Source organism: Canis lupus, chromosome 9 (genome assembly GCF_011100685.1).
Source record: "Canis lupus familiaris isolate Mischka breed German Shepherd chromosome 9, alternate assembly UU_Cfam_GSD_1.0, whole genome shotgun sequence".
NCBI classification, from domain to species: domain Eukaryota; kingdom Metazoa; phylum Chordata; class Mammalia; order Carnivora; family Canidae; genus Canis; species Canis lupus.
The window spans coordinates 45,191,166-45,214,384 of record NC_049230.1 but is presented as its reverse complement, the minus strand read 5'-3'; the positions used below and the strand labels follow the sequence as shown (position 1 = coordinate 45,214,384).

General features: G+C 49.4%; 2 protein-coding genes across 2 annotated transcripts in view; both read right to left on the bottom strand.

Annotated features, from left to right (window-relative positions):
- Window positions 1–3,249: 3,249 nt before the first annotated feature.
- On the bottom strand, window positions 3,250–12,285 carry RFLNB (refilin B). Its single transcript, XM_038548444.1, has 3 exons — window positions 12,029–12,285; window positions 9,325–9,434; window positions 3,250–6,530 (listed from the first exon to the last, which is right to left on the bottom strand). Exons 1-3 carry the CDS (start codon window positions 12,233–12,235, stop codon window positions 6,200–6,202), a joined length of 648 nt encoding a protein of 215 aa, XP_038404372.1. The 5' UTR covers window positions 12,236–12,285; the 3' UTR covers window positions 3,250–6,199.
- Window positions 3,250–23,219, bottom strand: part of VPS53 (VPS53 subunit of GARP complex) — a 167,903-nt gene continuing 147,933 nt past the window's right edge. The window contains exons 23-24 of the transcript XR_005364750.1: window positions 9,325–9,434; window positions 3,250–6,530 (exon numbers count right to left, since the gene is read on the bottom strand). The gene's annotated coding sequence lies outside the window, so the exon portion shown is untranslated. The remainder of the gene's footprint in view (window positions 6,531–9,324; window positions 9,435–23,219) is intronic.

Sequence of the window (23,219 nt, the reverse complement as noted above, 5' to 3'; positions counted from 1 at the left end):
AAGGTAAAGAGAGCAGAGGGTAAAGCAGCTGGGCTGTACCTCCTGTGCCCTCTGGATCAACCACAGTGGCTGGGAGTGCAGTGCATGGAAGGCCCTGAGGCTTCAGGGTGCCCTGATTGCTTTGCATTCGTGTCTTCCATGGGTGCTGAGAGTGGGAGTGGCCTGTGGTCACCTTTCCACTATGAGACATTCTGGCATAGTGGTTAAAATTATGAGCTTTGCCATCAGAGCTGAATTTATGCCTTTTCCACTATACGCTAGCTGTGTGAACTGAGGCAAATTGGTTAGCCTCTCTGAGCATTAGCTACCACATCTGGATCCAGGGATGCAGATACCTACCTCAGTGCTGTGGGGCTCAAATGCAATACTTATATAAAGCATTTAGCACAGCGCCTCACCCCTAGGGAGCACTTAATTCATTGTAAGAGTTTTGAGCAATGATATTTCAGGTTGGGCTGGCTGCACAGCTGCTAGAGCGACTGTCCTGCTGATGGTGTAGAGCTCACCTCATTAAAGGTGAGTTTCACAAAGATGTGGATTCAATGGCTGGCCAATAGATATAATTCAAAGAAACCACAAGACAAATTGCTCCAGGGGTCTGGAGCAAGAGGGAATGTAGGAGGAATGAAGCCAGGGTCTCCAAGTCCAGTATTTTTGGGGACTTGGGGCCAAACAAAAAGTGCCTACTTGGATCTGGAACCTTTTTATTACTAAGTGGTATTCCTTTTTTTTAAAGATTTTATTTATTTATTCATAGAGACACAGAGAGAGAGAGAGAGAGAGAGAGGCAGAAACACAGGCAGAGGGAGAAGCAGGCTCCATGCAGGGAGCCTGATGCAGGACTCGATCCCAGGTCTCCAGGATCAGGCCCTGGACTGAAGGTGGCGCTAAACCGCTGAGCCACCCGGACTGCCCACTAAGTGGTATTCCATTGTATGAATATACATCACAGACATTTCAGTCCCTTCAACTTATGGCTATTGTGAATAAAACTCATGAACATAGTCATTTTTTGAACCTATGTTTTCATTTCTCTTGGATATCTAGTGGTATTTCATTGTGGTTTTATTGTGCATTTCCCTGATATCTAATGATGTCGAACACCTTTTCATGTGTTTATTTTGCCTCCATGTATCTTCCTTTGTGAAGTGTCTAGTCGTCTCTTGCCCATTTTTATTTTATATTTTTAAAACCATTTTATGTATTCATGAAAGACACGGAGAAAGAGAGGCAGAGACATAGGTGGAAAGCGAAACAGCCTCCCCAAGCAGGAGCCTGATGCAGTACTCGATCCCGGGATCCTGGGATCATGACCTGAGCTGAAGGCAGATGCTCAACCACTGAGCCACCCAGGCGTCCCTTTTATTTTATTTTTTAAAAGATTTTATATATTTGTTTAGAAAGAATGGGGGAAAGGGCAAAGGAAAAGGGAGAGAGAATCTCAAGCAGACTCTGCACTGAGTACAGAGCCTGACTCAGGGCTCCATTGCAGGACCCTGAGATCATGACCTGAGCCAAAGGCAGACACTTAACAGACTGAGCCACCCTGGTGGCCCCCTCTCACCCATTTTTTAAAAAAAATATTTATTTATTTATTTATTCATGAGAGACACAGAGAGAGAGAGAGAGGCAGAGACACAGGCAGAGGGAGAAGCAGGCTCCATGCAGGGAACCTGACATGGGACTCGATCCCGGGTCTCCAGGATCACACCCTGGGCTGAAGGCAGTGCTAAACCGCTGAGCCACCCGGGCTGCCCTCTCACCCATTTTTAATAAGGTTTCTCATCTTTCTTTTTTTAAAAAAAGGTATTTATTTATTTATTCATTCATCAGAGACACAGAAAGAGAGAGGCAGAGACATAAGCAGAGGGAGAAGCAGTGATATGGGACTTGATCCCAGGACCCTGGGATCACGACCTGAGCCAAAGGCAGACGCTCAACCATTGAGCCACCCAGGTGCCACTAGCTCATTCATTTTATGGGAAATTTATACTATATAATCTAAGTGGCAGTAATCTTGTTGTCATCCCAAGGAGCCAAATTAGAGCTAATTTCTGTTAAAAAGAGACTGACTTAAAAAAAATACAAACACACTAATATGCATTCCTGGGATATATTTAAGTTGTAACTCAAAGACTAACAGATAAGACACAGAGCCTTGCCCTAAATTTGACACCTGAATGAAATCGCTTCACTTTTGATATTTCTTATCAACTCTTTTCTTATCAACACTTGCCCAAAAGGACTTTCCTTCAGGGAAGACAATGGTCTGAGATTGAAGAGATTGTAGGTATTAAATGAGTAGTGTTATCACTCCAGCTGCCTCACTTTGAGATATTGGAAGTAAGAACTTCCCAACACAGGCCAACATTCTGCCACCACATTCCATTCTTGACCAAAGTGTGTGTAGGACGCTGATAGACCTGAAGCCCTACAGTGGGGTCCTGGTGCCCTAAAACTGATGTTTTTTTTTTTTTTCTTTTTAAAATTTTATTTATTTATTCATGATAGAAATAGAGAGAGAGAGGCAGAGACACAGGCAGAGGGAGAAGCAGGCTCCATGCCGGGATCCCAATGTGGGACTCGATCCCGGGACTCCAGGATCAGGCCCTGGGCCAAAGACAGGCCCTGAACCACTGAGTCACCCAGGGATCCCCAATATTGATGTTTCTAACTGTCCCTTTGTCCAGTGCCTATACGTTTTTCCTGCTCAGAGCAATGTCCTACAACAAAATTAAAAATTAAGGATGTGTTAGACTAACACATTATAGTTCTGCAAAATGGGAGAAAGGCAATTTGTAAGGAGAGGTGAGGAGGAAGAATTGGCCCAGTCATAATTTCGGGGCAGATGGGTTTTAGGAATGAGTACACATTGAATCTGAGAACAAATTCCCTAAAACTATGCCGAGGCATCATCTTGAATTCCACATCAGTATTTTCCTATTAAAATACAATCACATCGGGGATCTCTGGGTGGCTCGGCAGTTTAGCGCCTGCCTTCAGCCCAGGGCATCATCCTGGAGTCCCGGGATCGAGTCCCACATCGGGCTCCCTGCATGGAGCCTGCTTCTCCCTCTACCTGTGTCTCTGCCTCTCTCTCTCTGTGTCTCTCATGAATAAGTAAATAAAATCTTAAAAAACATACAATGCAATCACATCTTAAAATTTCTCAAGATGAGGAGGTGTTTTTCTCATGTTTCTTCACCAACACATTATAATTTTACTTTAAAAAAGAGAGGCATCTCTAAGTTTTGTTTCTTTAAAGATAATTTATTGTGAAGTGAGAGGAAGTCACAAAGCAAAATGGAATGGGGACAGGTGTCAAAGATAAATTTTAAAAATGTTTTTGTCAAATACTATTCTGGATTTCCTAAGGTTAGAAACAAGAAAAGAATCAAGTGAAAATGTAATCGTTCTTTTCAAAAGATTTGAATTTGTAAAGAAAACAACTTTTCTCTGAAAATACAAATCATCCTTCTTACATGAAACCTATAAGACTGAAAAAAAAAAAGACTTTAGTAAACTGTATCTCTCAGATATGCTTAGGAATGTTTGGTTTTAAGGAGATTTATAAGGAGTTTTAAAAATCATGGCTTCCACTTTGTAAATGAACCTAAGTCCAGCAATGATCAATGTCACTTGATCCACCCTGAAGTGTCCCATTATGTCTTCTTATGCTTATGCTTCTTTCCTGTAACTTGCAGCAAAGCAGGTTTGAAGGAAAAGAAAGGATTAGAAGGAACTACAGTTAGTTCCCTAGTGAATAACTTAAGATAAAACCTGCTTTTCCATTCACATTACACATTCACAATTGCTCACTTCTACTTACTTTACTGGTATATTTCAGATTCTCTCCACACCTAGAATGCTTTGTCCGAACCTAATCCAACCCCCAAAACAAAAAACAAAGTCTCACGTGGATATCTCAAAACATAGCTGTGTACAAAGGCCATGGTTTCCCATATATCTCTCCTGTCGTGCTGCCCACAATATTGTTCTGAGCTCATTGAAGTGTTCCCGTTGGGCCAGAATAAAGCCTTGGGAACTCTCTTAACACAATTTAAAAATTACATTTACCACTTGTCTTGAATGAGAAGATTATGAAATCAGAGAGAAAAACCCATTTTTATCAAGAAATGCCACGTAATGGACTCTTCCAGAGGCAGATAGCGTTTGTCACTCTGAGTGATGAAGGTGATCACGGAGTCCCAGGGTGCCCTCTTTACCAGTCCCTGCTGAGCTTTACTACGGCAAACTCAGGACCATGGACCCAACAGCAGGATCCACCCAGAGATGCATCCAAACGAGAGTATGACAGACTAAACACTGTTAAAGCTGAAGAGGACACCAGACGGTTTGGTTCTAGAGGTTTCCAATGACTCTAAATGAGAGCGATGATAATCACACCTGCTCTCCTCAGAACAAAAGTCCCCACTGTGGCTCCAGGGTACCCACAGAGCTATCGATTCTGCTTTCAGGATACATGGAAGCCATCAAAAGAAACCCAAAAATACAGCGGGAATCCGGGCTTATAAAACTCTACAGCCCTTGAGCACGTGATATAATTTGGATGTATTCAAAGAAAATATTCGCGATTGTTCTTTCCAATATTGAAAGAGAAAAAGCCACCTGCCCCTTTCTTCACTCAAAAACCTCGGGGATTGGCAGGAGGAGGAAGTATGGGCTGGTGGGGAGGCAGGGTGAGCAGGGGGCTAAAGCCAGAAACAGTCTGGCCCACCACACCCCCTGGCCCAGCAGCCCTTTCTGCTGCCTTTTTTTTTTTTTTTTAAAGATTTTATTTCTTTATTCATGAGAGACACAGAGAGAGGCACAGGCAGAGGATGACACAGGCTCCATGCAGGGAGCCCAATGCGGGACTTAATCCTGGACCCTGGGATCATGTCCTGAGCCAAAGGCAGCCGCTCAGCCGCTGAGCCCCCCAGGCGCCCCCCTTTCTACTTCTGAGGCCGACTCAGCTGAACTCACAAAGTGTTGTCCATTTGCACCTCACGCCCTGATTGTCACTGCCATTACAGTAAGCACTTACAAGAAATGTGCGCCATCACCACAGCGCCCAGGTGTGGGAGTTTGACTCCTGACAGCAATCCCGGCCTTTCTTTCACCTGGAGGGAAAGCCTTTGGGCTTAGACTAAAGTCAGGGGCAGGATTCCATGGAAGTTGATCCAGGGTCCCTGGAGAGGAGACTCATCCAGATGAAACAGATCACCAGAAACATCTCCATCTGCCTCTCTCAGAGGCCATGCAGTCCTGGGTGTGGCCGGCCCTTCCCACTGGGAGTGAAGCCCCCTCAGGGAGTCCCCAAAAGTGGTTTCCCTAAGCATTCTCTCAAAATGCTGTTTCTCTCCGCTACATTTTGCCTTATGAGAAAAATAGGCAAGTATTTGGAAACCCCAAAATACATACCAGGAGAGTTACACAAGCCTGTGGAGACATTACCAGATGCCAAGGGTTCAAAGCGCTTTGCCAGAGCCCACACTCGGAGCCACCCAGGCGAAGGAACCAGAACTGAAGCCATTGCTGTCAAACTGGCCCCTGGTGGACCTGACTCCCCTGAAGAGAGGTGAGAACAGGATGAACCTTTTCATCCTTTCTTTTTTAAAGAGGTATCTTTATTTTATATTGTGGTTTGGGGTTTTTTGATACGAAAAGGGTTTGGAGAATCCCAAGAGTTTTGGTGATACAGGAAGTACAAATGGGAATAAACTAGGGAATGGAACTCAGCTCTCCACAGATGGGACCCATCTGGATGTCAGCTCACAGAACCAGCACCGCTGTCAGTGAAGACATCCTGGGCTGAAAGTTCTTAAAACTCACTTTTTCCATCCCGGACACTTTCTCCACACTCTTCCTCGGGCTAACAGGCTGACTGAGCAATGGAAGAAGAGCCCTCTCTTCCCTCCCTATTTCAAACTGGGCCCATTTTTCTTTTGCTCCAGTTGGCTTTCTATTTGCTCATCGAATTGAGACTTTGGGGGAAGCTGCACAGCAGCAAACTGGAAATATTTTGAAAATAATTTGAACGTTTTAAAAAACCAAATCGTCTCAATGATTGTAAGATGCCATGACATTTTCTCCTTCCCCAGGCCAGGCTTAGAGGTATGGCTAGGTCAGACTCCTCTGGGGCACGAAGGCCATGGAGGGCAGCAGAAGAGCTGGTCCAACCCCACACAGGCTCACGTCAGCACTCATCTGGGAGGCCATCGCTGCCTGGGAGCTCTGTGGCTTCGAGCTCCACGCTGGACAGGAACCTCCTCAGCGTCTTGCGGCAGTTGTAATCCAGGGTGGTCGTGTAGACGGTCTTGGGGTACTTGGGGTAGACGATGGTGGTGCTGAGGAAGCGGGTGGGCTTGTGGCAGGGCTTGAAGTGCACCTCTGCCTTGTAGTTGCGCCAGGTGCAGTTGGGGAGGCAGGTGACGGTGTAGCTACAGGAGGCCACTGCCAGGCCCAGGGGCAGGTGGACATCATCAATGAAGTGCCGCTCCGAGTCATACTTGACCGATGAAGTGTACCTGGGCAGGAGACAGAAAGAAGGCAGCACAAAGCTGTTCTCCTGAGCTTGGGGCACAGGAGTCCCTACTGTGATATTGATCCTGGGGAGGGGGGCAGGTGGGGTGCAAACTTTGAGATGAGGCTACTCTAGTCAGAAGCAGCAAAGATGGGATCCCTGGGTGGCGCAGCGGTTTAGCGCCTGCCTTTGGCCCAGGGCGCGATCCTGGAGACCCGGGATGGAATCCCACGTCGGGCTCCCTGCATGGAGCCTGCTTCTCCCTCTGCCTATGTCTCTGCCTCTCTCTCTCTCTCTTTCTCTCTCTCTCTCTCTCTGTGTGTGTGACTATCATGAATAAATAAAATCTTTAAAAAAAAAAAGAAGAAGAAGCAAAGATGAAGCACCTACTGGGTGGTACTGTTCTAAGCACTTTACTTCCAGGATCTAATTTAACTGAATTGACCGCCCTGGGAGAGGAAATGGAGGTACAGAAGTCAAGGTCATGGTGGCATTGAGCAGCGGAGCTGGGATATGTGTGCAGGTGTGCAAGATCCCCAAGTTTACCCCACACGTACTGTTTCTCCTGGCAGGCAGCAGCCCCTGGCGTCTTTGTGTGTTTAAAGCCAGGGGAGCCTGCTCAGATTACTTGTCCAAGCCTTGTGTTCTCTTTCTGTGAAAGGTGCCCAGAAATAACCGAGCAGGGTATTAACTCACAGCAAGTGGTATAAGTCAGTGGTAGAACAAGGTGGTTTCTACTGCCTCACTAGGGGTGAATGCTTTGTTTTCTCTGTCCCCTGACATTACAATCAGGTTACTTGCTTTTTTTTTTTTTTTTTTAACATAAGCTTTCTGCCCAACATGAGGCTTGAATTCACAGCCCTGAGATCAAGAGTCGCACACTCTACTAACTGAGCCAGCCCATCACCATCAGCTCTTTAATGAGAGGATGACAGAACCCAGGACTTCTGAGAGTTCAGTGATACCAAGTACTAGTACTTGGTCCCCTTTGGCCTTTGGTTTAGAGACCCCTCAAACCAGAGACTCAGAGACCTTACCTTATCAATCAAAGTCAATGACCATCTTGATTTCTTTCTTTCTCTTTTTCTTTCTTTCTTTCTTTCTTTCTTTCTTTCTTTCTTTCTTTCTTTCTTTCTTTCTTTCTTTCTTTTCTTTCTTTCTTTTTTTTTTTTTTTAATTTATTTACTTGTGAGAGACAGAGAGAGAGAGAGGCAGAGACATAGGCAGAGGGAGAAGCAGGCATCATACAGAGAGCCTGACGTGGGAATCGATCCAGGGTCTCCAGGATCACGCCCCGGGCTGCAGGCTGCGCTAAACCGGGCTGCAGGCGGTGCTAAACCATCTTGATTTCTTAAAATAAATTAGCATCTATGTTCCCCAGCAGCTACTTTTTTTTTTTTTTTTTGAGTCCTTTGGTAATTTGGGAGCTAATTTTTTCTGTAATGTAATTTTGGTAATTTTTAAAAATTTTTTGAAAGATTTTATTTATTTATTCATGAGAGACAAAGAGAGAGAGGCAGAGACATAGGCAGAGGGAAAAGCAGGCTCCCTGCAGGGAGCCCAATGTGGGACTCGATCCCAAGACCCCAGGATCACAATCTGAGCCAAAGGCAGACACTCAACTACTGAGCTACCCAGGTGGCCCAAGTGTTATTTTCTATGTAATGTAATTTTTAATGTAATATAATTTTTAATGTAAATAAAGCATTTGCTTATTTTTAAAATTTACTATTGCTAAAATAAATTGACTATTATAACTTCATAGATCCTGAAATATGTATGTGTATCACACAGCACTGCCTCCCCCAGCCCCTACCCACTAGTCAGGGAGTAAGAATTAGAATTCTTTTCAGCGGGTTGGTTGGATGATGGAAACGTTGTCTATTCTCCTTACGCAAACAGGTAAGAAGGCTGGTGGAAACTAATGTCATGAAGTCATGTCCTCATTTTGTTCAAAATACAAGCTCTGCAGGAATAAAAGACTAAACCCCTCACCTCCAAACTGGTGAGCCTCCTTTGTTCCCCATCAAAGGGCCCTTTGTGTTAAGGGAGCTGAAACTCCAGCAAAAAAAAAAAAAAAAAAAAAACAACCCAGCAGCTACCAAAAGTAAAATTCTTTTTCCTGAAGAGACAGATCTTTAACAGAGGCTCTCAGTGGATCCTCAGCCCCCAGGTAATCCTGGAGGAGATAAATTCCCAAAGGAAGAATGGTATGAAACTGTAATACGGGACAAGGCTATAGTGCCTTGAGTGCCTTGAAGCAGGGGGAGGGGCGATGGGGGACCAGTTTCTGGAAAGAGTAATTATTTTGTTACAAAACTGTGAATGTCTGATGGTCATGATGTCCAAAAGCAAAAAGTGCAAAAAGCAAGTCACCGGACTTTACATGACCTTGTTTGTTATTTCAACAGGTATATCTATGTATGTAATAAGTTAGAATACACAAAGAAACCCAAAAATAGTATCCAACAAACTATGAATAGTCTTTGGCACACTTTTATGATTAACTCATTAAAAAAAAAAAAAAACAAGCATTGGGCACCTGGGTGGCTCAGTGATTGAGTGTCTGCCTTTGGCTCAGGTCATGATCCTGGGGTCCTGAGAGGTAGTCCCGCATTGGGCTCCCTGCATGGAGCCTGCTTATCCCTCTGCCTATGTTTCTGCCTCTCTCTGTTTCTCATGAATAAATAAAGAAAATCTTTTAAAAATAAAAAAATAAAAAAGTAATAAGCATTAATTTCTGCAATAAAAAATGAAAAATGGAAAGCTCCAGTCAAATCTGCGCCTGCTATATTTACCTTACTTCCGTTGGCGGTAAGGGATCAAACTCCACTCCTTCACCAAAGGACAGAGGGCACAGCCTTGGTGAGCAGGCAAAGGCCAGTGGGCTGGGGAGAGGTGCTGGATTCTGTGAGGATGGAGAAGGCAGTTAGACCACAGGCCAGTCTGACGCATCCCCCAAAGAGGTCCTGGCTCTGAGCTTCCAGCTGACAGGCCCCACTGGGATTTGTGTCCTCTTCCTGGAAATGATGCCATAGAAGGGCCGCCCCACAGCATGGCGAGAGCTCTGGATGGAGAGCCAAGAAGTCTGGGTCACATCACCTGCCCTGTGACCTTATCTGTATACCAACGGGATGCCCCCTTCCTTCCCTGAGGTCTGTGAAAGGCTAAGGAGCTCAGCATCGTGACCTTGGCAAGACCCTGGGGCCGTGGCACCATCCCACGACAAGGTAGTGAGAAGACCTCAGTGAACGGGGGCTTCACTCACCAGAACCCTCAACCCTATCACTGTCTCGGCAACACTTTTGAAAAGCCAAAAACAAAATTCTCTCAGAAATCTTTTCACACGGAAGGCTCAGGCCGACTTCCCCCGCGCCTTCTCTGCCTCCAGGACCACAGGATTAACACTCTGCCAACGTGGAGGATCCATCCACAAACTCACTGGGAGGCTGAACACCAAGAAAGTCTTCCTCACCCCCTGCCCCTGCTCAGCAAAGGAGACAGAGCAGTGTCCCTAGACGTTAACTGGCTTCTGGCCCGGACAAAGCTCCACACTTTCTAATTCGTCGAGCAGCCTGAGCGAAGGCCAGGGCTGTCCAAGACATGGGTGCTCGCTTTCACCCGACGTGGCTGGCATCGGGCATCTGTGTTATGTGTTCAACGGGGAGCAGCCCTTTGGGTTCCTGGGTTTCCCGGTGATCGGTCATTTTCTTGGCCTCATTCGAGAGAAGGAGCCACTACGGGGCCAGGATGTGGAGTGGCAGCCCCGCCCCCACACCTTCCAGGATGGAGAAGGAAGCAGACAGTCCTAGAAGGTAGGCTCCAAGACTCTCACCCTGCTACCAGGACAGAGCGCCAAGTGAGGGCCTAGGGTGGAAATACCAAAGTCAAAGGGGACCAGGGGAGGGGAGGGAGGTGCAGAGGGGCCTCCTCGGGCTCCAGAACCTGGATGGGGGAGGGGCTGTGGCTGGCAAGTGAGGTCAGTAGAAGAGGGGGAGGGGGGAAGGTGTGGGCACTGGCTGCTGCAGAGCTTTTGGAAGCAGCCCCCAAGTAGTGGTGATGGGCCCTGCTCTGCCCCCAGCCCCCTGGCTACCACACCTTCCACCTAGGGAGCACCTTCGGGCCGTCCTGGTGGCTGCGAGGTGGCGGCAAGAGGGGAGGTGGACAACTCTCCAACACACACTAAAGCCAGGAATCCACACAAGCACTTGGTTCTCTTGCCCCTGCCTTGTTGGCTCCCTCATCCCGGCCACCCAACAGACACTCCCTGAGCACACACCTTGGCCCAGGTGCAGGGTGGGGATGGGACAGGCACCTGGGAATTACAACAGACACAGGAACAAGTGCCAGCAGGGAATGGGGACCCAGCCATGGATTTGAGCATGGCTCTGGGAAGCATCAAGGAAGTCTTCCCAGAGGAGGCCAGGAGTTGGGCTTGAAGGGCCAGCAGGGCTCTGATAGGTCAAAACGGCAGCTGTGGGAGGGAATGGGCTGGGGGTGGGGGAGGGACGCCAGGGAGAGGAGAGGAGAGGAGGCACCAGGTAAGAACCTGCCTGTGGTCAGGGGCCCGAGGCTAGCAGGGCCAGGCAGCAAGGGTTCTGAAGGCCAAGGTGAAGCAAGGGCCGCCTTCCAAAGAGAAGAGACCCGGAGCCTGAGCCGGGGCCAGTGGGTCAAGACTTCCACCCCATCAAAGGGCCCAGGTCTTAAAGGAACAGCAGCTGCCACCCACGACTTCACCCCAGGGGACTGGGCTGGAAATAGCCATCCCCAAGGGGGGGCAAAGGGGCCTGAGAGCCCCACTTTGAACCTTGCCTGTAGACAGGATGTGGCTTCCCCTGAGCTCTAGGTAAAGGCAATAAACGCCCCCACCTGAGCCGTTCCTAGGGGCGGAAAAGACTAGGCGTTTTTCCTTTAAATAAAAATTTTGAAGTAACATAAAAGGATTCCTTTTTGAAAGGTTCCACCCAGCCAACGCCCTGTCACCCACCAAGTGCCACACAGGGCTAGGCGGCAGGACAAGGGGGCCACCGGGAGGCGGGAGGCTCACGCGGTCAGGCCCCCCTCCACACCCCTAGCCTGGCGCCCCGGGCTGGCCCCACTGCTGCCGGGAGCGGAGCACACACACCCCTCTCCCCGACACGGCCACGGGGCGCAGGTCCTCGGGGGGCGCCACCGCTGGGGGCACGGCCCGGCGCCAGGCCCAGCCGCAGGAGGCTGCGCTTGCCCTCGCCGTGGCCGCCCCGCGGGAGTGTGGCCGCGCCGCAGCCTGGCACCGCGGGGGCCGCCACCCCAAGGAGAGGAGGCGGCCGCGCCTCCCGGGCGATGACGAGTTTCCAGCCGCCGACTCCAGCTGGCCCTGCTCTCGCCGCGCTCCCGCCCCGGGCGCCCCGCGGGGGCCAAGCCGTCCCGAGCGAAGGTGGCGGCGCCCACGGCCGCGGGGGTCCCCGGGGGGCCGGCTGCGGGTGGGCTCGGGAGGGAAGGGGCCCGAGCGGGGCCACTCACCGGGGCCGCGGGGCTCGCCGCCGCGTCGGGCTCCAGCGTCCCGGGGGCCGCCGAGCGCTCCCCGCCCCCCCCGGCCGCCGCGAGCCCCCAGTGGCCGGGGCTGGGGCTGGGGGGCAGCCCCGAATCCGGACTGTCCAGGACGCCGTCGCCCTTCTTCTTCGTGTCCACGAGCTCGGGCACATCCTGCAGGCTCAGCCGGCCCACCATGGCTGGGGCGCGACGGCGCACACGCGGGCTGGGGCTGGGGCCGCCGCCCGCCGCCTGCCGTCGGGTCTCGCGGGCCGCGGCGCTCCGGGCCCCGCCCTCCGCCCCGCCCGCCGGGACCCACCCGCACTGGCCGCGCGGCGAGGCCCGGCGCCAGGGGCCGCTGCGCTCCCGCCCTGCGCGCCCGCACCGCGCTCGGCGCCGCCGCCCTGGCCGCCCTGCACGCCCTGCCCGCCCTGGCTGCGGGTCCCGGCGCGCTGGGGCGGCTTCTCTGCGGAAGGTCGCGCGCCCCGGCCCCGGCCCCGGCCCCGGCCCCGGCCCCGCCGCCCTGCGCCCTGCGCCCTGCGCCCTGCGCCCTGCGCCCTGCTACAGGTGCCCGCGGGACCCTGCTCGCCCCACGCTGCGGGCGGCGCCTTGTCCTCTGGCCCCGGCTCCGCAGAGCCCGGCGGGCGCCAGTGCGGCCCCGGCAGCCCGAGCTGAGCCTCGGCCTGAGGAGGCCTGGGGAGCCGCCGAACCCAGCGAGCAAACAACTGGAAATTATTAATAGTTAATGCGCTTCGTATGGCTCCGACCGCTTCTTGGCTCCGCAGAGCGGGCGCTCAGAGCGTCCCCGGCTTTCATTGCTGCCCGAGAGGAAGAGAGGACCTCCTCCGAGTATCCGCGGGGACTCCAGGGGCGGGGAGAGGGGACGCAGCACTCCCTGGTCTGGCCGCTCAGCTCCCACGCTGTGACCACACCAGACAGGGAAACTCTGCAGAGCGGGACCTCCAACTACAGGGGCAAGCTGCGGAGGCTGCCCGTGGGCTAACGGGCCAGGGGCTCCCTGGTGGGGGGCCCTAGTTTTTCACTCATGGGAGTTCCTTTCTAAAAACCACACTGGGGGGTTGCTGCCTTCTTTAGTTGGACAGACAGGCCCTGTCTCCGTGGGAACTCGGGTCAGTACCTGTCAGCTGCAGAACAGAACTGGGCTATCCTCAAACCTAGTACTTTTGCTCATGGAGACCTCCCTGTATTGGAAGTATTGGAACCTCTCACCCCCACCAGCCACCGTCTTCCAGGAGTTTCTGATGGGTGTTTAGCCAGATAGGAGTTGTGCCCTGGCTGGATGAGAGGTAGGCTCTGTGCATGCCCCACAGTGGCAGCCTAGTCTACATCCTGGCAAAAACAAAGGCTGCTTGTCCTGCTTGGGACCTGTTAAAGTCAGAATTCAGAGTAGGTGGATGTTACAGGTCTCCTGGCAAAGTTCAGCCCTCCTACCTTCCTCATCATTTTGAAGTAACAGAAAAGGAACTTGACTTGGTCCGAGTCACATAGCTGGTGCAAACTCCCTTCACTGGAAAATAAAACCTGGCACATGCCTGTGTACTGGGAAGTCGCTTGTTTACTTAAGGCTTGTGGGAATAGATTACAAAATCAATAGCATCAGTGGTTAGTGCAAGGATGTACTGTAAGCAGTGGGCCTTAGAGGTTGGGCCAAGTATATGGCTACACCTTCCTACCCATGCTGATCCCACCATCTGCACATCCCAGGCTGCTTTCGATATGGGGCATCACGGGAGGAATGGCAGTGCTTCTTGGGGTTGTGAAAAGGGTGGTCTGTTGGCAGTGGGAGGACTCGGCGCCCTGGGGGGAATTCCCCCCCCCCCCCCCCAGCATTCCCAGGTAGGTCCTAAGAACCCTTCAGGTAGAGATTAGGCAGGGCTTTCTGAATCCAGAGGACATCCTTAGGCTTTGCCCAGGACAACTGCCAAGGAGTTCCTGAAGCTAATGGCCCCCCATGCTTCCTTCCCCACAGAGGAAACTGGCCTTGATACACACACAGAAGAAACTGCAAAGGCTTGAAGAGGAACCTAACCCCAGCTCTGCACACTGACAGAGAGGCACAGTTAGAGACCATGGTCTCATAAAGATTCCTCTGAAACAGGTGCCCCCTTTCCCAATAAGCCGCACCAAACTGGGATCCTCCCCTGGCTCCCAGCCAATCAAAAGCCAAAAATGAGGGGGGATCCCAGGTTTGTAACCTCTTGTCAGACTGTCTTTGAAGAACTCAAAGATAAATCCGAGCTGACTGGCAGCCATACGGGGACCAAGAAGAAAGTGGGGGACATCCTGCCTGAGCCACCTCTCTGTCAACTCATGGCATTTCTGGTGGAGATGAGCAGAGGAGTTCTTCCAACAGAAATTACCCAACTTCTACTTGTCCATGTGTCCTTCTGGGTGGGAGGCCAAGAGGACTTCCTTTGTCACCACAAGGGAGCTGTGCAGCTCAGCCTAGAAGTCAGCTGTATTTGCTGGGCTCTGAGCAGTGAGTTCATACTGTAAATCTACAGTAGTCCTTTGGAAGAGCCCTGTTGCCTGTGCTCGTCGTTGTCCTACATCTTATTCCAGATTGCTTTCCAAATGATGCTTCTTTAAAAATCTTTAACTAAGGGGATCCCTGGGTGGCTCAGTGGTTTAGAGCCTGCCTTTGCCCCAGGGCGTGATCCTGGAGTCCCAGAATCGAGTCCCCCATCGGGCTCCCTGCATGGAACCTGCTTCTCCCTCTGCCTGTGTCTCTGCCTCTCTCTTTCTCTTTGTGTCTCTCATGAATAAATAAATAAAATCTTAAAGAGAAAAAAAAAACTTTAACTAGAGCTGGGGAGGGACAATGGATCCCACTTTTACTCACTTCTGTCCCAGCTTTGAAGACAGGCCTTCTTTTGAGGAGTAGCTGGGGCATACCTAGAAATCCGGGGTGAGCTACACAAAACAAGACCACAGAGCCTGCTTCAGAGGAGCCACTTCTCAAAGCTGTCCTTTCAGAGCACACCAAGGCCATGGTACCCCTGCCTGGATCACAGAGACTGATGTCCTCATAGGACTTGGCTTCTGGCCTGAGGTCTTTTTCAGCAGGGTCTGAGGAACAAAAGATCCCTAACAATGATGCCAGTACTGCATTTTCCCTTTTTCTGCACTAAATGAAGCTGATGCCTGAATCCAGTGGAGTCAGATGAGAACAGGGCAGGACCCCTCCCCACACTGCCACTGCTTATTGTTTTGGAACAGTTTGTCTTCAGTAAACCCAGCCAGACAGTGGATTAAAAACACGGCTGGCTCCAGCATGCTGGCTTGCACCCCATGCCCTGTGGCACCTTGTTGTCCCAGCCACTTGGGTCCTGGTGTTCTGGAATTCCTGATGCTGTGGATTTGCCTTACTATTGAATTCAGTCCTCCCTTCCCTTCATATGCCTCCATATCAAGCAAAATGCTCCTAAAACACACACACACACACACACACACACAAAACTTTATTTATTTCCATAAGTATTTCAGGATTAAGATGATAGTTTTCAAAGAACATTAAAAGTGACCTGCTGGGGCGCTGGGTGGCTCAGCCGTTAAGCATCTGTCTTCCACTCAGGTCACAATCCTGGGGCCCTGAGATCGAGTTCCACATTGGGCTCCCCGCTCAGCGGGGAGTCTGTTTCTCCCTCTGCCTCTGTTGTTCCCCCCACTTGTGCTCTCTGGTTCTCTATGTCCAATAAATAAAGTCTTAAAAAAAAAAGTGACCTGCCATATTCAATTAAAAAAAAAAAAAAGGAACTGAATGAAAAAGAGACACTTGGAAACAACACACTCCCAGGAGTGTATGCACCTACATTGTGAGGTCAGTTTAGAGCCCCAAGCCCCCGGGCACTCACAAAGGTGCATCAGCCAGACAGAGCCGGGAGCTACCAAAGTTCTGGCTTAGCAATTTTATTTTTATTTAAAAAAATTTTTTTTGAAAGATTTTATTTATTTATTCATGAGAGACACAGAGAGAGAGGGGCAGAGACACAGGCAGAGGGAGAAGCAGGCTCCATGTAGGGAGCCCGACATGGGACTCGATCCCAGGTCCCCAGGATCACGCCCCAGGCTGAGAGCAGTGCTAAACCACTGAGCCACTGGGGTTGCCCTGGCTTAGCAATTTTAGAATGAAGTGGGCCCAGGGGCACAGGTCAGCTCCTCTTCTGACCTTTCCCCTGGGAGACCACCAAGTCAGGTGGGAAGATTTCCTGCCCAGCCCAGCTGGTGACACTAACCTAGTAAATGAATGCAGCTTGGGGTGGATTCAGGTGTCTCCCCTTGTGGACAGCCCTGTGACCCCAGATACAGACCCTCTCCTCCAGGGCTCCTATTTGTTAGCTTAGAGGCCTGCTCCCCAAAGCTCCCTGGTTACACAGAAAAGGGCCATGGCCTCTGCAAAATAAAACCCAGATGGGATTTTGCAAAGAGCTGGGGCACATGGCCTCCTTGGAACTGCATCAATACACTTGCACTCCTGGCATTGGTCTGCATATTCACACTGGACAAGGACTTGCAGCCCAGAAAAATAGCCCTGAGTTGAGCAATTGAAGTTAAGACCCTTGGCTCCTTGGCTGAAAGGCGTGATAAATGGGTGTGCTGTCACTGTCCCTGGGGAAAAGACGGCTGGTCTGTGCCATCACTCTCCAAGGGCAGCCCTGAAATGCTGGGGTGTTCTGGGACCACCCCGGGATTCAGGGCTGCCTCGGCCCTGTGAGTGGGCCGAAGAGATAGTGAGTGGGAGCCAGTGGAGGTGGCCAGTTGGGTCCACAGTGATGGGCTCACCCATGGTGTCCTTCCCAGGAGCCAGAGCCCCTAAGCACATTCCTCTCCTCCCCCAAATGCAAAGCAGAGTATGCACAGGCAGGAGGCGGCTGTGGTTTGCAGCTATGTACAACTGGAAGCCCTTGATGCTTGCTGAAGACCTTTATGTGCCTTTGAAGAAATGTTTTTCAGTTTTGAGTCTTTGCTGAAAATTAGCCGGGGGTGGGGGAAGAACATGGGGTGAGAGGAGAGGTATGAAAGAAAAAAACTGTCTTGTTCCCCAGGTCATATCACTGGAGGTGGGGGAGGGGACACTAGAATTTTATTGCCTCTTGCCCTGCACTTTTGCAGGATGACCTCAACCACTGACAAGTATTTCTAGAAACCTCTGAAGGTATCTCTCATAGGCTCATGAATAAAGCTGGTCATAGACATGGGATGCCTGCTATCAGTTTGCCTTTTCCTGCCCCCACCACCTCTGCGCTGGTTCTGCTATGCTGCATGACAGTGTCCCACCCTGGCCCCCAGGGGAAGGCTGCCCTTGCTGAGATCACCATCAGCTCCACTAGGCACCTGAGAGAGGTCACAGCCATGCGGCTGTGGGTACTGTTCCTTTGCCCCTTACCAGGCACTACCCAAAGCCCTGGGTGCTGCTGCTAAACACTGACGGTGGGGGGAGGTTAATTTGCAGGGTGATCCTGAAGCAGTGTAGCCTCCTTTATGCCTGTTTCCTGCACTAGGATTCAAACTTGAACCCTGCAGGGCTAGGCCAAGAGGCAAATAATAAAACAAACAAAACCAAAAAAATCCCTTTGAATTCCAAATCCCTCTCCCCAGAGCCAGGCCTATCCTTCTACCACTTTTCTTAGGATTTCTCTAAGATGCTCCCAGGTTCTGTATGGAAAAAAAGGCTGTCTGGACCTGGGGATGAAAGGGTTACTCAACTTCGGCCTCAGCTGGGACCTCTGCTCCACCAGACAACCATCAAACATCACTCAAATCCCATCTCAATGCCTTGCTTTCAAAGACTGAAAGGTAGACTCATATCCCAAGGATATCAGCTAGCTTCCTCAGCATCGACACTATCTGCTTGGCACGCTTTTGGGGCCAGAGCTGCCGGGGCGGAGAAAGGGCCTTCTGCTGTTAGTGGCTCTGTTGGAAGCAGGAGTTTCGAGAATGTCAGACAGCATCTGCCACGTCCCAAGACAGGCCTTCCACATAGGACACAATGCCTGCTGTCCTCCTTCACACGTGTAATCCAAAGAGCGGTTAACACAAGCTCGCCCCGGGCCTTTCATCATACAAATGTTAAAAAATCTGGGCTTTGTGCTCCTAGTTGAAATACTATTTATGGGAAGCTATCCTGGCCTCGTTCCACCAGAACCCATTTTAACTCTACTCTCAAGGCTGATAGCTCTCACCAAAATCTGTTTTGGATTAGAGTGACTGCTCTTTCACAAGACTCATTCATTCACCCAGCACCTACCAAGTGCCTACTGTCTGAGAGGGAGAGAGTGGGAGCACAGAGCTCCACCCAGCCCGGGAAGGAGGGGAGGCAGAGCCTGGGGAAAGATTCCCGGAGGAAGTAGCACATGTGCTGATCTTAAAGCACTGAGTACGAAATAGGCAGGCAAAGAAGGCAGGGGGAGAAGGCAGAGGGAACAACAGACCAAGGCTGGGAGCTCTGGCGGTCTTTGCTTATTGCTGAGTAGACACCCTCTACTTAGTATCCTCATACATCCTCATACAGCATCCTCTTTACCAAGTGCCACCTGCTTTGTGGTCAACCTTGGGAGTTCTTTGATGGCCACAGCCAGAAATACCTCAGACTGCCTAAACTGTGGGGATAAAGGGTGTGTTGGAATCCAGTCATGTTTCCTTGAGTTTGCCTAGCAGTCTCAGACTGGATCTTGAGACCTCATGGCAGAGCTTTGGTGGTTATCTTTCTCTTCTGGCTTAGCTTCATTGGGTAGAGAGCACTGCAGACCTGGCCCAGGCTCCACATTCAATTCCTTCTGGAGTCAATTAGTTCCACTGCAGGACATGCATCCTGCAAAGGTGTTGTGCTGGTGGCAAAGGGAAGCAAGAGTTAGGGTGACTGGCTTAGTGCAGCCATGCTCTTGGCTGGCAATGCCATGTCAAGTACACGGCGACAAGCTGTTAGTTCTCTTCACTTATGATGGGGATTGTTTCGTGACTACATACTCTGGCAGGAAAAAGGTTAATGCTCTTTTAATTTTTTTAACTGGACTCAATTTAGCTCGTGTGCTCCCATTTTCTCTCAATGGAAAACTATCTTCTCTTCTGGAAATGACTAGTGGCTTTGGGTAATTACTACTCTTGTCCTTCTCTTTTGGCTGGATGGCATCTGGGGAGGCTTATTATAACGTCATGGCAGCAGGGGTGGGGTGGCTGCGGTGAGTGCCCGATCCATGGTCATCTTCCTACCTCTGGCCTCTACTAAGGTAGAGCTTGTTTTGCTTGGCTGTGGAATGCTACCCTCTGTTTTTCGTAACCACAGGCCACCTGTTCTGCATCACAGTTGTGTCTTCTAATGAGCTGGCCCTTTCATTACTTCTGGAAACTCAGGTTGCTTGGGAGCCATCATCTGCCTATGATGGGGTATGGGGGACTCTGTGGTATGCACCCTCTCTTAAAGTCTGTTTGCCTGGACAACAACACCCTGAGACACTGTTTCTTCTCCCTCAGGCACCTTGTTCCTGCCTCCTTCAGGCTCCTCTATGGGGCCTGCACTCTCCCAGGTGATCACTGGAAGCTAGGCAATGGCTTCTAGATCAGGATTTCCTTCAAACTTATGAGCATGTCCCTAATACCTCCAGAGGGCTCAGCCCAGAGTGGTGGGGTTTTCTATTTCTTCTCAGTGACCATCAGCTTCTAAGCCAAGTCATATTTCCTTTAGTTTTCCCTTTATGACCTAACAGTCAAAACCCTTTATTTTTATTTTCAATTTAATTAATTAATTAATTTAAAAGAATTTATCTATTTATTCATGAGAGACATAGAGAAAGGCAGAGACACAGGCAGAGGGAGAAGCAGGCTCCCTGTGGGGAGCCCAATGTGGGACTGGATCCCAGGACCCTGGGATCATGACCTGAGCCAAAGGCAGATGCTCAACCACGGAGCCTGTGGTTAATATAGGTGTCCTATATTAAGTGATTTTTAAAAATATTTATTTATTTATTTATTTATTTATTTATTTATTTATTTATTTATCATAGACAGAGAGAGAGAGAGAGGCAGAGACACAGGAGGAGGGAGAAGCAGGCTCCATGCTGGGAGCCTGAAGTGGGACTCGATCCTGGGACTCCAGGATCGTGCCCTGGGCCAAAGGCAGGCGCTAAACCGGTGAGCCACCCAGGGATCCCCTATTAAGTGATTTTTAAAAAAGATTTTATTTATTTATTTGAGAGAGAGAGACAGAGATAGCAACAGAGAGCAGGATCGAGGAAGAGAGGGAGAAGCATGCTCCGCGTTGAGCAGTGATCCTGAGACAGGACTTCATCCCAAAACTCCAGGATCATGACCTGAGCCGAAGGGAGATGCCTAATCAGCTGAGTCACTCGGGTGCCCTCATACCTCTTTTAAAATGGAAAAAAACATTTATGTCAAAATGCACCGTTCCTGTGATGATAGTGTGGATTGTATGCAAGGTCCTCTGGAGTTTTGAGGTTGGCTCAGTTGGTAGTGCATATGACTCTTGATCTTGGGGTCCTGAGTTCAAGCCCCATGATGGGTGTAGAGATTACTTCAAAAAATTTAAAGGTACACTTTTAGAATAAGAAACAAAACCAAAATACACTGCTATCCCAATACTCTTGCATTGACAGCGATGGCTCTCAAGACCTTTCAAGACTTTCTTCTCTACTACAGAATCACAAAAATCTATATAGTTCCAAAGCTAAGAATTTATGCAATTACATCTCTACACATTCCCACCTGAGGACAGTGGATATAAGACACCCTGCCTGCTACTGGAGTGGTGGGGAGAAAGAGTAAAGAGTAGGAAAGATGCTCAATTTAATATCAAACTATTACTTCTCTCATTTACAAAGAATAATCATTGCTTTCATGAGTGAACCAATAAAACACATCCTCCAGGAGCCCTGACCATGGAGGAAACCACAGGTCTTTTGCTTAATAAGGAAGCTTTCTTGCAGCAACGTGCAACCCCTGTTGGGTTACATTCGGTTTTATGCAACGAAACCCAAAGGGGAACTTCTGCTTACTGGGTTTCCATAGGTAAAGCTGCAACTCTATCCTTTAGATCAAGAAGCAGGAGAAGACATCCAGGACCAGTGATATGGAGAGGTGGGTACACACATGCCGTCAATGAGCGTGTACAGCAAAACCATCTCTGTAGAGGACGTTTTGGCAAGAGCCAGCAACATTTTAAATGGGAATAGAACAATTTTAGAAGGGTATCCTAAAAAAGGTGAGAACAAGTAAGCAAAGATATTTACACACACAGTTTCACTGATGTTGTGTTCTAATAGCCAAAAATTATAAACCACCTATTTGTATACTGGTAGGAGACTGGCTAAATAATGATATACCTGAACTATAAAATACCAGGTAGCCACACACAAAAAAATAGCTCTCCAGATACTGAAGAACAAGATGTCTAAACTATGTTATTAAGTTGCAGAAAAATACATAAATATGCTTACTATTGACTTTTTCTCTTTTTGTAAAAGCTCCTCTCCCCCACAGTATAGACATAAAAAAAGTCTAGAAAGACAACAGGACTTTGGAAACCTTGCCATATTGTTTTAACTTATCAACAGGAATACTGATATTATACTTTTTTTAAAATTAAGATTTTATCTATTAGAGAGAGCGCATGCACATGTGCACCCGTAGGGGAGAGTGGCAGAGGGAGAAGCAGACTGAGCAGGAAGTCCAACGCAGGACTCAATCCCAGGACCCCAGGATTATGACCTGAGCCAAAGGCAGATGCTTAACCGACTGAGCCACCCAAGTGCCCCTAATATTACACATTTAAAAAAAATACTTTATTTTTAAATAGTCTCTACATCCAATGTGGGGTTCGAACTTACAACCCTGAGATCAAAAGTCACATGCTCTATCAACTGAGCCAGCCGGTGCCCCTGATACTTTATTATTTTTATTATTTTTATTTTTTGATACTTTACTTTAAAAATGAGTATTATGGGGTTCCTGGTGGCTCAGTCAGTTGAGTGTCAACTCTTGGTCTTGGCTCAGGTCCTGATCTTAGGGTCGTGAGATCGAGCCCTGTGTTGGGCTCTGCACTCTGCAGGGAGTCTGCTTGGGATTCTCTTTCCGTCTGCCCCTCCCCATGGCTCTCTCTCTCTAAACAAACAGAATCTTAAAAAACAAAACAAAACAAAACAAAACAAATGAGTATTACTGTTGCAGTATTTTATAAGGTAAAGAAAATTGAGACAGCAGCCCAGGAAACACCCAGAACCCACGGTGTTGCCAGTATCGGAGAAAGCCTAGCGTAGTGAGGCTTATACTAGCTCCATCTGAGAGACCCTCAGAGCAAAAAAACCTCACTGGGTCTCCCGGCCTTACTGGGGCTGACTGTCTCTATTTGTTGGGGCAAGTTAAATTTTCTCTTAATAATTAAGAAAATGTTTTATGATCACCTGACCACACTGGTTGACAAGGAGAGTTGTCAAGGGTGACTGACTCTAAGGCTTTGAGATGGTGGAACCAGGATAGGAAGCTGGTGCCATAGAGAAATGAGGAATTCCAGGAAATGGGCCAAGTTTACCCAGAGGTGTTATGCACGAGCTAAGTAAGGATGGGACGTGCAAGTAGGCTGGAGTCAGCTGGGGGGAAAGGGCACAAGGCAAAAATCTGCGCAACTTCAGAAGGCACAGCTGCTGCTTACACCTTCAGATGTGTTCTCTGAAGGAGTGTGGAGTAAAAACCTTGGGGCTTGATCACAGTCAAGGGTCAGGACAAGAAGAGTCAGTGAAGGAGACCAAGAAGTATTAGACAGGAAAGCAAGGTATCAAAGTTTAGGAAGAACTCCCAGGGGGAGGGAAGGGCTCATCAAATAAATGGAGGATGCACAGAGAATGAAAATTTAGCCAGATGATCATCAGTGACCTTCAAGAGAAGCTTCTGGAAAGTAGCTGACTGGATGCTGAATAAGAGGAAGTGCAGGTGGGGGATGGATGCAGTGGCTGCACCTCTCATTTGAAATGATAACAGAAACAACAGAAGTAGTAAGGGGGCTGGGAGGGTGGTGGGTCATAATGGGGAGAAGCAAGTGATTGAAACTCTCAGGGCCCAATTTCCCATCTGTGAAATGAAGGAATTTGACCAATGTTCTAAAAATAAATAAATTAACATGCTGCATAACACTCATGATCCAATTCAGAGCTTC